We start from the raw sequence: 21,222 nt of genomic DNA, 5'->3' as shown, positions 1-21,222 counted from the left end.
TCTGTCCCATATTCATTTCATTTTCAAGTTAGCACCCTTGGCAGCATGTCAGTATCTTCAGCTTTTAGTGATCATATATATTTTTTTGTGACTTTATATTTTGTTATTAAAAATAAACATTTACTATATTTGCAGCTAGATAACATAGTACTTGATGAAAAACAATAGCACTTCAGTTCATTTGGACTCACTTTCTATTTACCTTGCATTAATGTAAATGGCTTATTCCCTATCCTAATAACTTGCTCTAGGGATGCATATAGAATGGCATATTGACAAATTTTGCTATTTCACGATGCAATCATACAATATTTTTTGAGAAAATTTTTGTGTACTTATCCTATAATGGACCACACAGTTGAAGTATTTTTTTTATATCTCCTGCTGCTTTGTCAATTGGAATAGTCAGCCAAAGGAAAAATGAAAAACAGTAGACTTGGAGTCTTAAGCAAATTTTTCATTCTCAGTTTTGTATTTGTGTTTGAAACAGATCTGCTAGAGACCACTTGCTTAACAAATGGACGGCACACACTCAGGGTCATCAGATATAAAATCAAATTCCAACATACTAAAAAAGTAAAGAATACATTTGACAGAAATTACCTTTGCTTACAAAATTTATTACGTACAATCTGCATATTTTTATTGGACCAATAACTGTCCTCTCCATTTACAAAAACCAAAAAGAAACCTGACGGATAAGTAATATTCCCCCCAACCTCCTGTAAGTGCAACATGTGTAGTTCCAAGTTTTTAACGCTTATCTCAAGGTCCTGGGTCTCCACTTACATTACACTCTATTCACTGCTGTTATCAAGCTAAAGTAAAGAAAAGCAAATTAAGTCTGTAGTTTTCACCAAGAGGTTGAAGGAATCATCAATGCCAAAAGCAACGTTACTGATGACGAGGACGTGGAAAGAGTGTGGAGGGTTGACTGAGCACTAGTGATTTTCCCACCTGTGGAAAAGAGAAGCATTATATGGACAAAATTATTTTGGTTTTGCTTGAGCTAGAAAAGAGTTGTTTTAGGTATGTTAAGATAAATGAATGCAACATCAATCCTCTTTCTGATGACAGCGTTCCTTGTGCTTATGAAACAAGATGTTGTCTGGGGTTCTCAAAAGGTATATGGAGGGCAGAAGTGTATATGGAATATTGTGTTAAAAAGGCTGTGTCGTGTCAAACAAATACACCTCATCAGGAGATTCAGTATAATTTTCAACATGATGCACTGATGGAAAATATCCCAAATTCCAGGTATGAAAATAAAATAATTTCTATTGTGCACAGTTCAGGAAATGGAGTAAAAATAATTAGCAAAAGTTTGTGGCAACAAGAATTCATAATTTATTTATTTTTATTTTTTTAAGTAAATTTTTAAATTTAATAATAAACTATTAATTTATTTAATTTACTTACGGGTCCTTGATTGATTTGACTGTTTCAATTGAGCAGGCTTAAATTATAGGTTCTCATGCCAAACTTGGTAAAGAAAAGGCATCTTTCATTAATCTTACCTCTACCCAGGAGAAGTTCTTCCTTCTTGAGACAAAAGCATTGTATACAGTTAATGTATTAGGGTGGTTGCTTGATCAAACTCACTGATTTGAATGTATTAGTCTGAAGAAGTTTTGATAGCTCCATACATTCACAAACTAAGTACGACCCTTAGACCTAACTTCAGGAATGGTTCTTCAAGCCAGAGGTCTTTGGAAGTATCATCATCATGATTGATATTTAATGAATGCTTATTATATGCCAAGTACTGTACAAAGCCCTTCATACACGTTATTTAATTTGATCTTCACAACATTCCTATGTAGTAAGTGCTATTATTTATCCTCGTGTTGCAGATGGTACCAGGACTTAAAAAGATTATAGAAACTTGTTTAAAGTCATTGAGCTAGGAATTAGTGGAAAGAGATGCTTTTATATATTGTCTCTATTAAAACAATGATTGGCCTTGATTAAAACCATGATAGACTAATAATAAAATGTATGAATTGATTTTTGGAATTATTCTTCTGTCACGTTATCCTCTCTGACCAGACTGAGTGTAACAGAATTCTGGGTGTGATTTTTGTTACAGGATAGAGTCTAAATTTATTTTTCAGATGCTTCTTTAAGAGCTGAAGAAACTTTTGTTTGATAAACTAAACATATACACACTCTAAAAGCAGCAAATCTTCTTTCCTTTGAAAACTGTTACAGCTACGGCACTAATAAAAGCTATTATTCAACATATTGGGGAGTGTTACATATATTTCAACTTGTACAAAATGGGGTCATTGTGAAGTGCATGGCCACACGTGAGCTACAAGAAAGGCATGATGACAAAGCCTCACTGGAGTGGTATGTGCATGCTTAATAAATGACTGTGAAAACATTCTTTCTGTTTATTTGAGAGTAGCTGCATCCTTGTTAAGTCAACTTACATGATATTTTTACAAAAAACCCCTCACTTTCATAATGCTAAGTAGGATATATATCTCAAATTCCACATAGAATCCACAAAGCAAAAATATGCTATTTCAGCATAGCAAAACAAAACAAAAACAACAACAAACATTGGACTAAGTTCTAGTCCCAGATATAAAACTAACTAACTATTTCACTTGAGCAGGTCATTCAACTTCTTAGGCTTTTGGTTTTTGGAAAAAGATAAGAAAGAAATCAATCGTTGCTCATGTTTTATCGGTCTAAGAAAATACCATGAGATTTCACTTCATTAAAACTCAGGAAATGGGTTGTACTGGCTAAAGTGTTTTATTAACTAAAACATAAAAGTTGATAATTTTTTTTTTATGGAATAGAAGTTACAAGTTAATTAGAATGTAAATGGGAGAATCAAGGTGTTTGTAAGTACTTTCAATCTTGGGGATGATATTATTTGGATGATACTTTAGAATCTGATTGTGTTACAGTTGAAAGGAAGCTTGGAGAGCCAGAGAATAATAAAATACTTAACTCATAAGTTTGCTAGGAGAATAAAATAAAATGACATATAGAAAACAGCTAGCACAATGCAAAGAACATGACCAGAGTGCAGTAAATGCTCTTTGTATTGTTGTTATTAGAAACTTAAGACTTATCAAGCAGGCAGAGAGTTGTCATCTTTTTCACTTTTCAGAAATAATCTTTAGTTCTTCAATGTGCTCTTGAAAATCTGAACATTTCAATTGTGAATGAATCAGTGTAGAGACATTATTACCTTTCTTGCTCTTGAAACTATAATTTTATAAATAAATCATAAAGTGTATTAAATATTGTGTGACCACAATGTATTTAAGTTCTCAGGTCTTTTCACCTGAATTTCTGAAAAAGTCAGATTTTCTGTATCGTGTGATTTTTATTTTTAAATGTTCATTTTGAAATAATTTTAGATGTATAAAAAGTAGTGAGAATAAAATAAATAATTCATCCAGATTCCTTAAATGTTTATGTTTTATCTTCTTGCTCTATTATTCTCTCTATAAATACATACGTTTATTTCCTGAACCATTTGAAAGTAAGTTGAAGACATGATGTACCTTTACCCCTAAATACTTTAATGTGCAGATCTTAAAAATAAGACATTTTCTTGTATACCACAGTACAACTTTTAAAAACAGGAAATTAATGTTGATATAATATTATCTAATTTACAGACATTATTCAAATTTATCAATTGTCCCAATAATGTCCTTTATCTCATCTTATATGTTTATGCAAGAATTTACTTACCAAGTATTATGGCAACAGCTTTTCCTCAAAGTTTCAGTCTATCATATTATTTTCTCCACTATGTTTTCCTTCTATCTCACTTTGTGGCATCAAAAAACAATCATAAGAAATGTCTCTGGTCTTAACCTAAGTTGAGCAATACATTGAATATAATAAAGCCACATTCAGAATTCTACAGAATATCATTGGATACTTCCCTTTAGGTTGATGCTTCTGCTTGAGAATGACTGCTCAATAAATAATATTCATCATTACCTATAATTAAATGTACATTAAACATTTTTATACAAGGCCTTAATAAAAATTGCCCAATATTTTCTCAATGAGACATTTGTTTAATGAAATATTTTCCTTTCTTTTTTGACTATCTCAATGAAATGACTACTTTCTTCTGAATTTGCAAAAATCTCCCTTCCTTTAATCAGTTTTCTCTTGCTGGTGTAATGATGGCAGTGGGGTTGAATTCTGGTTCTTCTACTTAGTAATAGTGTGATCTTAGGCAAGTTACTTAAATTTTCTCTGTAAAACAAGAATAATGCAACCTACCTCATAGATTGTTAAGAGGATTAAATAAGATGATGTAAGTAAAGCACTTATGACCGTGCCTTACATATAGCAAGGGCTCAGTCAAAGCTAGAAATTATTAATATTACTAATAATAACAATGATGCTCAAATAAGTTCTAGAGATCTAATATATAGCATAGTGATTGTAAGTAATAAAACTGTAATATATACTTGAAAGTTGTTAAGAATGTAGATTTTAAATGTTCTCACTACAAAAAAGAAATAGCAGTTATATGATGTGATGGAGGTATTAGCTATATTTTTGCAATAAATCTGTGTACATATTTGCAATATACAAGTGTATCAAATCAACTGTTGTACACCTTAAACTTATACAATGCTATATCTCAATTATATTTCAATAAAGCTGGAAAAATAAAAAAAACCCAAACAAAGATATTCAATGAAATTTATAATTTATTTTGAAATCAATAAACATAATCAAATTTTAATTTAAAAAGCATTCCCTTTAAACTTTCCTGTCCCTCACTTTCCATTATCTAATAATAAAGGCAATCATGACAATAGAGAAATGGGTATAATATATTAAATTAGTGCAATACTGGTTAAAAGCAATATTGAAAAGCACAAATGACCAGCAAGACACTACTTGAGATCAGGATAGAAAGGGGAATTTCACAAATAAAAATATTTTAATGAAAATGTTAACTCTTTTCTAGATTTGTAGAAATTCCACAGTTGTGAGTGGGCTGCCATGGTTTGTATTAATTGAAGGATCATATAGCAAATCAGAGTAAAATAAGAGAAAATTCAAAGTCTCTGAATCATGCAGTCCATCGTGTTAATTTTGATGAGTTTTACACCATCTTAATATTGTTAGTGGTTATCAAATTAAGCCTATTGTGTCAAAACTTACCTGAATATGATGAGACCCTGATTTGGGAGCTAGCGGTTCCATCCCCTCCTTCACTGCATGCTCGAACTTCAATAATATAGACTCCAGCATCAGGGAGCGGGACTACTGCTTGAGGTTTCTGTGTTTCAATAATTTGACTGTTGCTGTGACCCTCTTGCCTATAAAATACCTGGGAACAATATCAGATGTTTAAACGTTTGATATTCAATCAAGGATTTCAAATGTTTATTGACTGCCTTCTGTATGTCACATTCTGAGCTAGATACAGGGAGCTTACAGCTTAGACAGATATGTAAGTAAATGCAATGTATGTGTTATATGCAGCTATGGAATATACATAAGGGACTATGGGAATACAAAAGAGAGAGTTTAATTCTGTCTGGTGGTTTAAGGAAGGTTTTTAGGAGAAGGTGATGCTGAGTTAAGTATTTAAAGATAAGTAGAGTTCACCAGTTGGAAAAGGCAGGAAAAAAAGTCTACAAAGAGATAAGAGAAGATTAAAAATACATCTAAGCAATAAGAAAGCAATAGCATTAGAAGACATTTGGAAATAGTGAGAAATTGAGGCTAGAGAAGTAGGTAGTGAGGGGGCAGATCATTGAAAGTCTGTTATTCCTGGTTCTTGAAATGAATAGCATTCTGAGGGAGTACTCAAATCTGTCATCTTCAAATCATTTGAAAGGAGTAATCAGAAAATTTGTTAAATACATCAATAATAAATCCTTGACAACGTAGAAGATAGCTGAAAGCTTAAAATTATATTGAGTATTTTTATTTTTACTTTTGTGTTTGCCTTTTGGTAAATTGGCATTTGGATATATTGGGTAGCCAAGTTGTTTTTTGACATCTGTCCATGGTACTAGAATTGAACATGTATTCATGGCAAACAGAGTTTTATAACTACAGATTAGGACTCAGAATTGTCCTGTGTTTACAGGTCAGAAAACTAATGTCATAGAGATTATATGATTTATACAAGATCATATGGCTAGCTGTAGAAGGAATTGCATTGGAAGATTAGTATTCAGATGATCAGTTCAGAGGTGTTTCACTGTATTATACTGTTTCTACTCATTTGCCCCCAATAAACTTTGTGTGTGTGTGTGTGTGTGTGTGTGTGTGTGTGTGTGTATATAATGGTCAAGTAGCAGCAGTTAAGATTTTAAATGCATTTGCATTGTTTCATTGTTTTAGTGCTTTTATCATAATTGTGAGTATTATGATTGCTTTGCATAATGGAGAGAACACTGGCTTTGCAGTCTCACAGATCTGGATTCAAAACAATCTCCTACAGAACAAAACAAAAAACAATCTCCTACACATTCCTGTCTGAGCAAATTTGAGCAAGTTACTAACTTTTCTAAATCTGAAGTGCCTGTACAGTATAGTAGAGATAATAACACCTATTTCATGGTTTTGTTAGGAAAATGCATGTAAAATGCCTAGCACAGGACCTGGTAAGCTTAGTAAGAGAAAGCGACTTTTTCTGTTGCTATTATTGTTCATTGTCAATGGTCAGTATTTCATTTGCATCATAAAAGATGAACTTCCTTGGGAGACTAGACAAAAATTTATAATACTTTTTGTTTATTAAAAATGTGTTTTGGGCTTCCCTGGTGGCGCAGTGGTTGAGAGTCTGCCTGCCCACGCAGGGGACACGGGTTCGTGCCCCGGTCTGGGAGGATCCCATGTGCAGCGGAGCGGCTGGGCCCGTGAGCCATGGCCGCTGGGCCTGCGCGTCTGGAGCCTGTGCTCAGCAATGGGAGAGGCCGCGGCGGTGAGAGGCCCGTACCACAAAAAAAATTTTAGAAAAGTGTTTTGAACTTGAACTAACCTACATACAAGAAAAAAATACTTTAGAAAAGTAATATTTTCATATATTGAAGCGTGCCCGTACTCGATCCTCCTTTCTGCATTCTGGTAAAGTATGCTGCCTCCATTTACTTTCTCTATCTTTCATGAATTTAAATTTACTTTGGAGTCTTGGGAGAGAAGTAAATTCTCTGTAAAAGTATAAAATATGTGCAATAATTCTATCTACTGAAATTCTTATAGGGAAGGATGCCATAGGTTTAACATAGTTGGGAAGTGGCAAGAGCAACATCAAATATTTTACTGGGTATCTCATGTGAGTTAGGCACAGTGCTATATACTGGAGATTCATCAGAGAATAAGACTATATGGTCCCCTCATGGCACTTACAGTCTTAACAGTGGAGACAGATAAACAGTGCAATTGAGTGTGCTGTGTTCTGCAGTAGGAAACATATTTGATGCTATAGCCACGTACAGAGTGGTACAGATTTGGGAATCAGAAACATTTCTAGGAGGATGCCTATAGCACGTTCTTTTGGCTTTAAAAAATGAAAATTGTATCAGAATTTATGCCTCTCATTTTGACTGTAGCAGCATACTGAATTAGAATTCTGTTCATCCACATGAGGTAATTAGAAAGCAAATTTATGGCAACAAAAAAGTATGTAAATTGGTGAGGATTGGCAGGGGAGTGACTATTTTAGAGGACGTTGTTATTATGGTTCAATAAATTACAATTCTTATGACAAAGAAAAATGCAGGCAATAATGCATATCTAATGTGGCTGTAAAATCCAGAGTTGAAGAAAAATGTGTGGATCAGTTGAGATTTGGGAACAAAGGTAAAGGCAGGAAAATATCAGTTAATGATAGCAAAAGAAGTTTGAGATTAAATGTGGCTTTAAACAATACATCCAGAGAGATGTAGTGCTATGAGTCAGTAAGTAGGTATACTAAGTGAAAAGATGCATTAAATTAATGGTTAGTCTTGCGTGATTTAGAGAATCTTTGCTCATTTTAAAGTACTGATTTAGAAGACATGACTCGAATGAGAAATATGAGAAGGTTAAGGAGTTATCAAGACATGTCAGAAATAGTTATTGACAGTAAGAAGACCAGGGAGTACTTTGAGAATTTGGACATTTATAGATTGGAAGTTGCAATGATGGCTATCTCTAGGCATAAAGAAAATTGTCTATTGTCAAGACTATTCTCAAATTCTACTTAAAAAACTTAGCCAAAGAGATGATCCTAAACAAAAATTTAGTGCAGTCCTGTTATTCTCAAAGGCATGATCTAGAAATGGCTAGTTTACATGTCTGATAGTAACAATAATGGTGTGAGTGTGCCTAAAAATATAGCAGAATAAATTTTTGCTAGTTTCACCCACAAGTGTCATTGGAAGGATGGATCCTATTCAATGGAAGGGCTATTCACTTGCTTAGCATCTTGGGTACAATTGTTCTTCACAAAAGTGGGTGAGGGATCCAAAACTCCAGTGGCAATGGGTGGGTGAGGAGGAATCAGCAAGATAGTACAATCTAGGTGAAAATAAGGTGGGAGGCTCAAGTACCAGTGAGAAGCCACAAGCTGTAGGGTGACTCCAAGGACTTTTAAGAACAGGAGTTCCTATGGCAATTTTCAGATGTTTGTTTGTATGCTGTGCCTTTCACTCTATCTCCCACTGACATTTCCATAAAGTCTTCCTTGTATGTGTATATACTTGACATTATACAAGCCATTTCTGTTTTAATCTTTAAAAAATATTTTATGATGAAAACATATAAGCATAATCAAATATAGAAATGATGGTATAAACCATTATATATGAGTCTTTTTAACTTGTAGGGATCACAGGAAAGAGGCAGAGTCCCATATTTGGAGTAAATATAAGATAAAGTAACAGCTGTAAGATACAAGAAATCAAGGAGACCAGAATGGCCACAGACCTTAGGCTCCCTGAGAAGCTGGAGAAATATAGGGATGGACTTCAAAGTTCCACAGGCTGTGGAATACAATTTCAGTTCAAGTGTACCTATAACTCAGGAGTCTGGCAGGCCCTAATTGATATCTAAATGGAATAAACAAACAAAAATTTCTGTCTATATTGATGGATCATATAATAACTAGTAAGCTTTGAGCCTGATTTTCCCCATATTCTCCCTAGCTCTATAAATATCAGAAAGTAGAGGTGAGGGAGAAGATGTATGGTGAAGAGGTTATATATCCAGGAAAGGATATTTCTAGATATAGACAGAAAAAATGAGACCCTGTTTTCTTGATATGTAGCCTGAAGCCCTATCCTGAATTCCCTCTGAGTGCTTTTGTCTTCTGAATGGACAGAAGTCTGTCTTGGTGGGGAAGGGGATATTTGCACAAGGGAAAGCATAGCCCCTGGATATTTAGCATTTATTTTCTCTTTCACTTAAGTTTAAGTCTGTATAAGGAGAATAAGGTGGGGATAAGATGGCTGTTTTACTTTATAATCTTGGTAAGTTTCTTTCACAGTACAAAGAAAAAAAATTCTCCATTCTCAAGATCATTAAGGAGAATTATGGCTAAATATACTTTAGTTTTGTTATTGGCATTTCTTTGGAAGTGGTAGTAACAGACATAACATGTGCCAAAATTAGTAAGGATTCTAGATTCAGATTCCAAGCTAGTGGAGTCATAAAAACAAAGTTTTCTTCATTTAAAAATACTTATTTGAGAAAAATAAGTTAAATTAGGAAATTTCTTTGAAGTTTTTGTTCCACTTTCCTGATTATATATATATATATATAATTATATAAATATATATAAATATATATATATAAATAATATGCAGCTAATCTGAATTGGGAAATGTAAAATAAAGTCAAATATTAAAATGACCTGAAGAAGTGATGAATATGCTAAATAAACTCCCAAATTTGACTCATATTTTTAGGTGGGAAGCTATTTTGTTTGAGTGGAAATAATTTGTAGCCATGTCTATAAATGACAATTATTTTCCAGCATTTTTCTTGTTCTTCATGCTTCTATTCCTCTTGCTTGTTAATAGAAGCTGTGATATCTTAAAAGTATTACTTTTAAATCTGGACTTCTTAAACAAAATCCCAAGAAGTCCAAGTTCTCTTGGACAGTCTCAAAGAGCAGTGAGAAATTTCAGTACTAGCTATTTCTATTTATCTGAATAGATTCAATTTTAATGTGTTTCCTGTGACACTGTCATATATGGTTCAATTCCATTGTTCTTTCACTATAATCTTGGTCACTTTTGAAGTCCCTGATAAGATGTTGTGGTAGGGAGACCTTCTTTTTCTCTTAACACCTTTGAACCAAATTTCCTTTGTTATTGTATCTTTCTCTGGTAATATCTTGTCCTTATGTATGTTGCTGACACCTCAATCTGTGGAATCAAGTAAAGGAATAAGATTCATGCTTCCTTAGAAAATGGGTTGGTCTAATTCCAAGCTCTGCTGTTTTATCTTATTATCTTATGTTTTTTTTGTGGTTTATTTTTTTGAGAATAAATTGCATCTAGTATATAATATCTTAACTATAAAAAAGAATAGTTTAATGGATTATTTATGGATCAAGCCTATGGAACAAATCCATTTTTCTCCATATTTATCACATTTCAATCATTTTCACAATCTGGAAAATTTCTAGATGAGGACTTTTTCTTAATTCATCCATCTTAAACTGGACTTGATATAAAACATGGAATATACAATCCCTGCACTTTAAACCTCAGGCATTAACTCCTAGTTTCCAGCTTCAAATTTACATACCATGTATATTTCTAGTGATCTCTTTTGATTTTACAAGCAAAGTAACTTGGCCAGGACAAAAAGTAAAAATAAATTTACTTTCCTTTTGATATTGCAATTAATTGTGGAAGTTCTCTTTTGCCCTGATTAGCAGGAAATCCTCTACTGCAAATTTTCCAAGAATCTCAAGAGGCAAACTTAGTCTTAATACAGCAAGCTTACCTCAAATTACCTCATGGAAAGAGAAAAGATTAGTGTGTTGACATGTCCCTAATTTTGTTAATTTTTTTGTGACAGCCACACACAATTATGTTTAAGAAGATGGGGCTCTTAAGAGTGGTGCCACTCTTGGTCTGGCAGTAGTTTTTTGGGGATGTAGTAGGAATCAAAGTCTTCTCCCTCTGAGTACCATACTAGCCACTCCATATTTGTGTGAACCTCCCTCCAGATGGTACAGCTCTTTCACTGCATGCAGATCCTTGCCTAAGGCTGTAGTAGTTCTCCTCCGACTCATGCACAGAAAAGGGGGCTCCAAGCTTGTGTCCTCTGGGTTCCATCTCTTTAGTAAATATTCACAGCTACTGTTCCTAATCATATTCCTGTTCCATTATGCCTGTGTCAATAGGAGCTTTCATGCTTAGTCACCTGCCCTGTGAAAACCAGACCTTCCCAGGAGAATCCAGGCTCTATGTTAAGCCTCAATCATCAATCTGAAGTCCCCTTTCCCTCACAGGGCACTTTGTCTCATTCCTGCCAGTAGGTCTCTAACTGGGGATTAGCCCATACATCAGAAGTTCTAATAAGGTTTAGTTACAAAAGAACAGGCTTTGAGGTCTCACTCCATTTGTTATCAGCAGAGTCCTTTCTTAGGAACTAGATTTTCCTTCTCAGGGACATAAGGAGGTGAGACCATTTCAAGGAAATAAAAGAAAAAAATCCTCTGTCAACATGTACCTACTTGTCATTATTTATACAACTAAGATGGACCATGTTAGTGATTACCTCCTCCACAACAATGTATTCCAGGTGACTTGTGCTGTCTTCATTGAGACAGAACTGGCAGGCAACTTTTAAAGATCAGTTTCTTCTGTTAAAATATTTGAAAATTCCACCTTACTAGGTGGAATTCTTCCAATAACAATAAGAAAGACAGTAGCTATTTTTCAATGAGCACTTCTTATATGCTAAGCATTTTACACAAATTATCTTACTTAATCCTTAAAATAATCTGTATAATATGTTATCATTATTTTTGCATTTTTTTGAAGTTAAAATGATACTCAAGTTAAGCAACTAGCTCAAAGTTACAAAACTGGGATTTGAACTCAAGTCTGTCTGACTCAGAAGCCAGTTCTCTTTTCCCATTCCACCACAACACATGGGAAGGCCATGATAGGAAAAACACACAGCTGATAATACACACTTGTGAGTAATTGCATAAAATACCTCAAGTTGGGTCAAAAATTAATTTATTCATCCACTCTAGAAATGTTAGGGATAAAGAGATGAGTAAGACAGAGGCCTTGCTTTCAATCATATGTAAACAGCGTGGGGAGACAGTCACATGTAAAGAGGTGAGCAATGACAGAAGTAGAAGTGGCAAATGCGAGCAGCAAGGAGGGTCATCCCAACTCGGAGCCCTATGCCGAGGCTCATGTATTTTCCATGTGGTATGGTATTTCTTTTCTCACCTGAAAGGTGCCTGAAGCCAAATGGCTCTTCTAGGCAGTCATATGCTTTTATCTAGCTCTTTCTTGCATCTATTTGCCTCTCCAGTTTGGGAGATTGCTTGCTAGAGTTCTAATGACATTAGATTGGTTCTCGGATGGTCCATCACCATTTCTGGCCAGACTGCTACCCTTAATCATTGAAGGGTATCTTTGTCTTAGAATACAAGTTGTGAGGATGAGGGGAAGGATGTGGAAAGAAGAGGACTAAGAGAAGGATAGAGAAGATGGCACATCTGCCCTCCCCGCAAAGATCAAATTCAATACCCACGCGGATTAGGACAGATTTGAGTGTGAGTGTTTAATTGTGAGGATGTCTATGATCCATACCAATCATAATCTGTAAGAATTGCTACAGTTTGTGCCTTAAGATATTCTTAATGGGAATTATCTAACTTAAAAATATATTCCATTTATAACTTTTTCAGTGTTTAGCTTCAGAATTTTAGCACTTTATATACAAAGTGCTGTGTTACCATCTCTGATAGTTAAACATTCACCTAAATGATGCTTTTCAGTCAAATATGATCATTGAAATTTTTTAAAAAATCTGCTATAAATAATATTCCACTAATGAATCAGTATGAGTTTAAGACAATAAACAGAATCTGATGTTATGGAAAAAGAATTTGAAATTCAGCCAATTCAATATATTGACCACATATTTTAAAATCAGAGACAAAGCTGTTTTTCAAAAACAAACTGCCTAAACATTTTTATATTTGCAGATCTCTTGCTGGCACATAGCAGGATGACCATATGTGAAATGTATCTATTTTGGAGCTTGCTGTCTCTCTCCATGGTCTCTTTCCTATCCCCTGTGCTGACGCTAGCATTTTTTCTTCTTGTGTTTCTTTGCTAATGGAAAGTCTTTATACTCAAACTATGTGGTCCAGTCTTTTCCATCTGCCAGGACAGTTTGTCTTTGGGAAGAGAATGCCAAGACTCTCTAAGTTCTGCTTGTCCTGACACTGTTTCATGAGCCATTTTTACCCTGTATTCAAATTGTTGTTGTCTTTCCTACCCATTCCCTTCTTGTGCCTTGTGTAGCTGAAACTGATTTTGATTGCCTTGGATTCCCCACTGCAGGAAGGCTCTTTCTAAGATACAGGTAGAAAAATGATTGAGAAAAAAATAGGTATGTTAATAGGTCTTTATACACCTTTTAAATTACACATCCTCACATTAGCAATTTTTTAGATGAGAGTCTATCCAAAGAGTGGAAAAACACTGACCTTGTAGCCCATGACTTCAGACTCGTTGGCTAATGGTCTGACAGGTTCCCAGTCCAGAGAAAGCTGAGAGCCTTGCTGCTCCCACCTGAGGTTGTTAGGTGCTTGACTGGGGGCTACAAAATAAAAAGCAAAAGTGAGTGGACGAAGAGTCTTAAATACATTTATTCACTTAAATCCTTGTATTTCAGTCTTTTCCTGTGTTCAGTCTTTTCTTGTGAGTATATCAGTCTTTTCTAGTTGACTGGCACCATAGGCTTCTTTCCAGCTAGAGTCAGATAAGGAAGGTTTTGCTCCAGGAGTGTCATTTTAATAGCTACTCTGCTGAGTTTTTGAACCTGAATCCTTTTATCTCCCTTCTGTGTCAAAATCGCTTAGCCTTGTTTCACAGGAAGGTAACCCTTATCTACTATGAATACAAAATTTTCTGAGCTAGTTTTGGAATTCAGATCTAAGCATGAAGCAAGACTATAAATCAAAACTCCTCTTCAACTCTGCTTTTTATGTACCTCACATGGCTTTCAGAAATGTTAAAAGATGTTTCCCTTTTGTCTGAAACAAACAAAAAGCCCAGGTCACTTACGGGATTTCTTTGTGGTTGCACTCACTTCACTGCTAGGTGGCCCATATCCAGCTCCATTATAAGCTCTCACTGTGAAGTGATATAATGTATTTCCTTCTAATCCTGTCAGGATGACAGATGACTCATTCCCCCTAGTTTTGATGGTTTCTGCTGCATCTTCTTGTTCCATGTCTTTCCTATAGCCAATCTGTCAACATGAAAGATTAATTTTAAAGTTTCTCCTGTGCTTATGATTGTTGATTTTTTTTTTCCCTTTGGATGTTTCTCAAACCCATCCCTGGGAAATCACTCCTGTATCATCCAATTAACAGGTTCTACTAATGAGGCTAAAATCACTATCTTGGCCACTGCATGATTTGCAGCTGTGTAAACTGCAGCAACTTAGCAAAGCAATGAAAGGTGCTACCTTGTAACCTGGTAGTATGAAGAATCATTCAAAGAAATTGAAGAAGTTCTTTTCTCATAGGTCATCAGAACCAGTTCCCATTCAAAGCCATGGGGCTTTTAATGAATTATTTGAGAAAGAGGCATGAGAAATATTTCCTCCTGGGCCCCACACAAAGGTGAATCACACAGCTGGATGCATTTAACAGAGGAGAGGCGACAGAACACTCATGTTAATTTGGAATGGTTTAAATGCAGAGAAATGGCTTTGCTAGGATATGGGAGGGTGGCAGAAGGGAACAGCTCTTTGTCAAAGCACAATTTGTGCATTGAGGTGATCTTCCCTGGTTATGAGCTCTTGGTGGCTGGTCTCATACAGATCTTGATCCCTTTATGAGATTCAATAATTATCTCTGTGTACCTAAAGCTTAACCTTATTCGGACCCTGGAATTTAACCATGCATAAAGGCACAAGAGAGTAGTTTTTTTTCCCCCTACTTATTTACTGCGGTAAAAATAATGGAAGAGTGATTCTTCTTTCTCCAATTAATTACTGTGGTGAAAGAAGTGGACTGCTGCAAACATTTCATCATCCTTCAAGTGCTTTTTCTACTCTGCAGGCTAGAAAACCAAACATCACATTTTCCAGATTCTGGCTTACCTAAGGTTGATGCTACAAAATTTGGGCAGTGAGGAGTTTGTTTGGAACTTGAGATATTCTGGAGCATGCCTAGGACTACCAGTACCTTGGGGCCGTAGGAAGTCACTGTAGGCTCCTACCTCTCAGGAAAAAAACATTTGAGTCACTGTACCATATGAAAATGCATCTACCAGCCTAAATGATGGCTAAAGACAAAGGGTGTAAGAAATGGGTAGAGGGGGAAGAAAGTTACAAATTATAACTGCAGCCTTATGAAATGAAGACTGTAAGAGCCATATTTTCTTCCTTATACTGTTTTATATCTAAATATTAAATAACCTGGGTCCCTTCCTTTCTTGTGATAGAGTGTTGTGGGTAGGTAAATTTCTAATGTAGTTCATTACAGGAGATGGACAGACTGACTAATGGAAATTTCCTTGGCTTTCCCTTTTAGGGAGATTGTGGGTACATTTTCATTTGTTTAAGAGATATTTGCACAATGGAGCATTGTCATTGCCAGTTGTTGCTTTTGGGGAGTTGTTGAATGGGGAGAAGGATGTGTATGGATGTTGAGTAACCAAAGGGATATGGTACTTTAGCTTTCAGCATCCATTTCACCCTCATTCTAGTGTCTTCCTGGACTTAAGAGATGCAAAGATAAAAATCATACTTTCAAGACTCCCTTGCAGTTAGGGCTCTGAATATGTTTTAGGCTTAACCAGTCAGATGCCATGCCTGGTATTTGAAAGTAAAAATGAGATGGAGAGTGAATTTCTACAAATTCTGTTTCTTTTGCCTATGAGTTTAGTAATGGAGATATTATTTTTCGTTTCCCCTCCACCCCTTGACTGGCAGCAAAAATGAATGGCTTATTGTCTAACCATTAGCTTTATGGGAGTCAAGGAGCCAGGCACAAGACATCCATCTTATTGGTGCAAATTATAGCAAACATGGCAGGATTCTGGAACAGGCAGTAATAGCAGAGACTTCCAGATCACAGAGGCTTCCTGAATGGGGTGCCATTTTGTTCATGGTGGCTTCCAAACCATGGCAGTGGAGTGTGGGACTAGGGCTGGAGATTTCCTGCTTTTAGAAGACATCAGTGTCTTCCTGGTGTCTTAGTCTTATTGACTAGCTTTAACAGTTACTTTTGAAAGATCACCCTGGAGTCTGGTAATTTAACTCAATAATTCTGTAAACCATTTAATACTTATAATAAAACACTTCTTACTTAAACTAGTTAGAGTAATTTAGTTCTTTGCAATTAAACACTGCCTGAAACACCTACACAGATCTTGAATATGAATCTATATCTATATCTATATCTATATATATATGGTTAATAAGATAATCATAATCAAATTTCTATTTCTCATCCCTGTCTCTTCATAGATTTGACCTGGCATACAGCTGAGTGACTGAACTTCAGAAATTTGTTTGATTAAGCTGAAATGCTCTAACACTGCCTTCTGTACTATGTTTGCCCCATTAGTCCCAATTCCAAGAACTAACTTATCTTGCTTGGTCTTGAGCATACTTTTAACTGAAGAAATCTAAGTTATTTTCAAACTACAAAATTTGATGAGATGTTGTTGGATGAACAAATGTGTATCTTTCTCCTTCCCAGTGATATATCTGATTTCTAGGTCTCTGCTTCAATTTAGGCAATAATCTAGCCAATTTTCTTTAATTGGCTAGATTATTTTAAGTTAGTTAAATATATATATTTGAGGGAGTTGAGTGTGATTAAATTCAGCAAATTACAGATTTTGATACAAACACAGATTTCAATACAAATTCTGGACTTCTAAATATTGAATTTTTTTTTAACATCTTTATTGGAGAATAATTGCTTTACAATGGTGTGTTAGTTTCTGCTGTATAACAAAATGATCAGCTATACGTATACATATATCCCCATATCCTCTCCCTTTTGTATCTCCCTCCCACCCTCCCTATCCCACTCCTCTAGGTGGTCACAAAGCACCAAGCTGATCTCCCTGTGCTATGCAGCTGCTTCCCACTAGCTATCTATTTTACATTTGGTACTGTATATATGTCCATGCTACTCTCTCACTTTGTCCCGCTTACCCTTCCCCCTCCCTGTGTCCTCAAGTCCAGTCTCTATGTCTGTGTCTTTATTCCTGTCCTGCCCCTAGGTTCTTCAGAACCATTTTTTTTTTTTTTTAGATTCCATATACATGTGTTAATATACAGGGTGTGTTTTTCTCTTTCTGACTTACTTCACCCTGTATGACAGTCTCTATGTCCATCCACCTCACTACAAATAACTCATTTTTGTTTCTTTTTATGGCTAATATTCCATTGTATATATGTGCCACATCTTCTTTATCCATTCATCTGTCGATGGACACTTAGGTTAAATATTGAATGTTTAATTTTCTGATGAATCACCACAAAATTAAACATCCCAAGTAAAAGATAAAATGTTTGGAAGTAACTGATTGTGAGAAAACACAAATACTAGTTGCATCAGGTAAAACCTGTGATAAATCTAAAAAGTCCACACATTATTCTCTTTCTGGCATATTGAAAAAAAGAGCTGGAGAAGTTATGACCTTCATAGTGAAATAATAATTTTATTTACTACATTTTTTTTTGATGGAGGATAGGGTAAATCAGAAAAACAGAAAAATATTTGGAGTTTAACATCGTGCTTATTTAGTGATTCTTAACTTGGAATTGAGATAATATAGTATTCATAAGTCACACTGCACCTCTGAAAGTTGAAAGTTCCTCTTCATTCAATTTATTTCTTCATGATTCAATTCTATCCTGATGATAGATTTTATCAACCTATAAACTTTGAACTCTGTATGAGATCACTTGAAATGAGGTTAAAAACATTTAAAAAGATATAAATATCTGAAACTGGAAGAATAGATAACCTGCTATTTTATCGCCCTCACACAATTGGGGATTTTTTTGTGTTTATCCCTTCCTGTATTTTTATTACATATAGTTAATATAATTATGTAACTACTTTTCTTCTCTAACATTATAGTCACATATAAATATTTTCCCATTTTTTATATCAATACTAAAAGTCTATCATATGCCTTGTGTACCAAATATCATTTAACCACTTTTCTACTGTGGAAAATTTGGGTAGCTTCCAACTTTTGCTCTCTTAATTAAAATGTTGCCACGAATATGTTCATGTACATTTTTTCCCACATATTGGAATAATTCCCCAGAATAGAATTCCAGACAGGTGATTATGGGGTCTAAGATTATTGAAATTTTTATGATTTTGACACAAAAATGCCACACTGGTTTTCAAATAGTTTGCACTAATTTTCACTTCCAACAAAAGTGTATGAATCTGAAAGATACGCCAAAATGTTTCAAGCTCTAGGCACATCATGGTTTTGGAGTCAGAAGGCCTAAATTTTAATCTTATTTTTGATATCTATAAGCTTCATTTAATGGGACAAGTTACTTAACCACTGAATCTCTATAACCTTGTTTATAAAAACCTCAGTTTTATGAATAGTTTTAGACAGCTCCCTTATTGTCACCCAACTACTTGAACTATTTTGTTTCTTGATGGCTTAACATTTCTGATTTTTGTAATTTGTGTTTACTTTTTTGCTATCCTTCATATTGTTTTGTTTTTTGACTTTGTTCCTCCAAATTATGTAATATTAATAGTGGCAGGCCGGAAGCATGAATTCTGAGTCAGCTGATAACTTTAAGTTTGTAGATTTGAACCTAAATCTAGATGGTTTTTCTTAGTAGATAACCTATTTTTTTCCAAAGTTGATTCTCCATAATGATGATTTTAACTAAACAGATAACATATTCAATTGTCTGATGTGATGATTCTAAGATATCCATGTCATACACAGTCTGGTTCCCTTACATGAAATTACAGGATCTAAAATCCATGAATGCTGCTATATGGAGTCAGTGGTTGCTGGATGAGCTATGAACTTTCCCCTACTTCCCAGTCTTCATTCAGTCATATATATAATCACTGAAGAATTCTTACTAGTATTTTATATTCTCCTGTCTGATTTTTGTTACCTGTTAGATTTTAAAAACACAATTCTTAGCTCCTGTATTCACTTGTTTTTATAATTTAAATTGCACTCAATGATCACTGCTCATTCAATAGTGTACTCCCTGAATTTAATAAAGACAGCTCTACTTTCTGCTGTTATTTAATGTTGCAAAACAAAAATGTGATTTTTGCACCATTGAAAGTAATTTATTCTCTAGACTAGTAAGGCTAGAGTTTTTATTTTTTTAAGTTTTTCTTTTTTAATTTATTTATTTTGGCTGTGTTGGGTATTTGTTGCTATGTGTGGGCTTTCTCTAGTTGTGGTGAACAGGGGCTATTCTTCGTTGTGATGCATGGGTTTCTCATTGTGGTGGCTTCTCTTTGTTGTAGAGCACGGGGTCTAGGTGTGTGGGCTTCAGTAGTGTGGTGTGCAGGCTCAGTGGTGTGGCTTTTGGGCTCTAGAGTGCAGGCTCTGTAGTTGTGGTGCACAGGCTTAGTTGCTCTGTGGCATGTGGGATCTCTGCGGACCAGGGCTCGAACCTATGTCCCCTGCATTGGCAGGTGGATTCCTAACCACTATGCCACCAGGGAAGCAAAAGGTTAGAGTTTTAAAAAATAATCAAAATGCATATTGAAATGTAAATATTTTACCATACTTTGAGAACTTCGAAACTATTAATTTAATTACTTTTTCAAAAAATTGTTTTGAATATGTATTATTTACCATGCACTGTGCCTGTAGGCAACTGAGGTAATGGTGAGCCCAAAAAGACACTGCATAAGACTCATCAGGAAAAAAAGGGAGAAGACTCAAATCAATAGAATTAGAAATGAAAAAGGAGAAGTAACAACTGTCACTGCAGAAATACAAAGGATCATGAGAGACTACTACAAGCAACTCTACGCCAATAAAATGGACAACCTGGAAGAAATGGACAAATTCTTAGAAAAGTACAACCTTCCAAGACTGAAGCAGGAAGAAGTAGAAAATATGAACAGGACAATCACAAGCACTGAAATTGAAACTGTGATTAAAAACCTTCCAACAAACAAAAGTGTAGGGGCAGATGGCTTCACGGGCAAATTCTAAAAATCATTTAGAGAAGAGCTAACACCTTTCGTTCTTAAACTCTTCCAAAATATAGCAGAAGGAGGAACACTCCCAAACTCATTCTACAAGACCACAATCAGCCTGATACCAAAACCAGACAAAGATGTCACAAAAAAAGAAAATTACAGGACAATGTCACTGATGAACATAGATGCAAAAATCCTCAACAAAATACTAGCAAACAGAATCCAACAACACATTCAAAAGATCATACACCATGATCAAGTGAGGTTTATCCCAGAAATGCAAGGATTCTTCAATATAAGCAAATCAATCAATGTGATGCACCATATTAACAAATTGAAGGATAAAAACCACATGATAATCTCAATAGAAGCAGAGAAAGCTTTTGACAAAATTCAAGACCCACTTATGATAAAAACTCTCCAGAAAGTGGGTATAGAGGGAACGTACCTCAACATAATAAAAGCCATATATGACAAACACACAGCTAACATCATTCTCAATCAATCATCTCAAAAGATGAAAGCATTTCCTCTAAGATCAGGAACAAGACAAGGGTGCCCACTCTCATCACTATTATTCAACCTAGTTTTGGAAGTTTTAGCCATGGCAATCAGAGAAGAGAAAGAAAAAAAAAGGAATACAAATTGGAAAAGAAGAAGTAAAACTGTCACTTTTTGCAGATGACATGATACTCTACATAGAAAATCCTAAAGATGCCACCAGAAAACTACTAGAGCTAATCAATGAATTTGGTAAAGTAGCAGGATACAAAATTAATGCACAGAAAACTCTTGCATTCCTATACATCAATAATGAA

The 21,222-nt window shown here is 34.9% G+C and overlaps 1 protein-coding gene across 1 annotated transcript in view; it reads right to left on the bottom strand.

Annotated features, from left to right (window-relative positions):
* Positions 1-336: 336 nt before the first annotated feature.
* Positions 337-21,222, bottom strand: part of CNTN5 (contactin 5) — a 514,136-nt gene continuing 493,250 nt past the window's right edge. Inside the window, exons 19-22 of the mRNA XM_027087760.1 lie at positions 14,277-14,463; positions 13,697-13,809; positions 5,167-5,335; positions 337-957 (exon numbers count right to left, since the gene is read on the bottom strand). Of these exons, the coding sequence (XP_026943561.1) occupies positions 854-957; positions 5,167-5,335; positions 13,697-13,809; positions 14,277-14,463 (573 nt within the window). The 3' untranslated portion in view covers positions 337-853. The remainder of the gene's footprint in view (positions 958-5,166; positions 5,336-13,696; positions 13,810-14,276; positions 14,464-21,222) is intronic.

The sequence above is a fragment of the Aethalodelphis obliquidens genome, unplaced genomic scaffold, assembly GCF_003676395.1.
Source record: "Aethalodelphis obliquidens isolate GAN/ISIS:26980383/991018 unplaced genomic scaffold, ASM367639v1 scaffold60, whole genome shotgun sequence".
Taxonomy (NCBI): Eukaryota; Metazoa; Chordata; class Mammalia; order Artiodactyla; family Delphinidae; genus Aethalodelphis; species Aethalodelphis obliquidens.
This window is presented reverse-complemented; position numbering and strand designations above follow the sequence as displayed.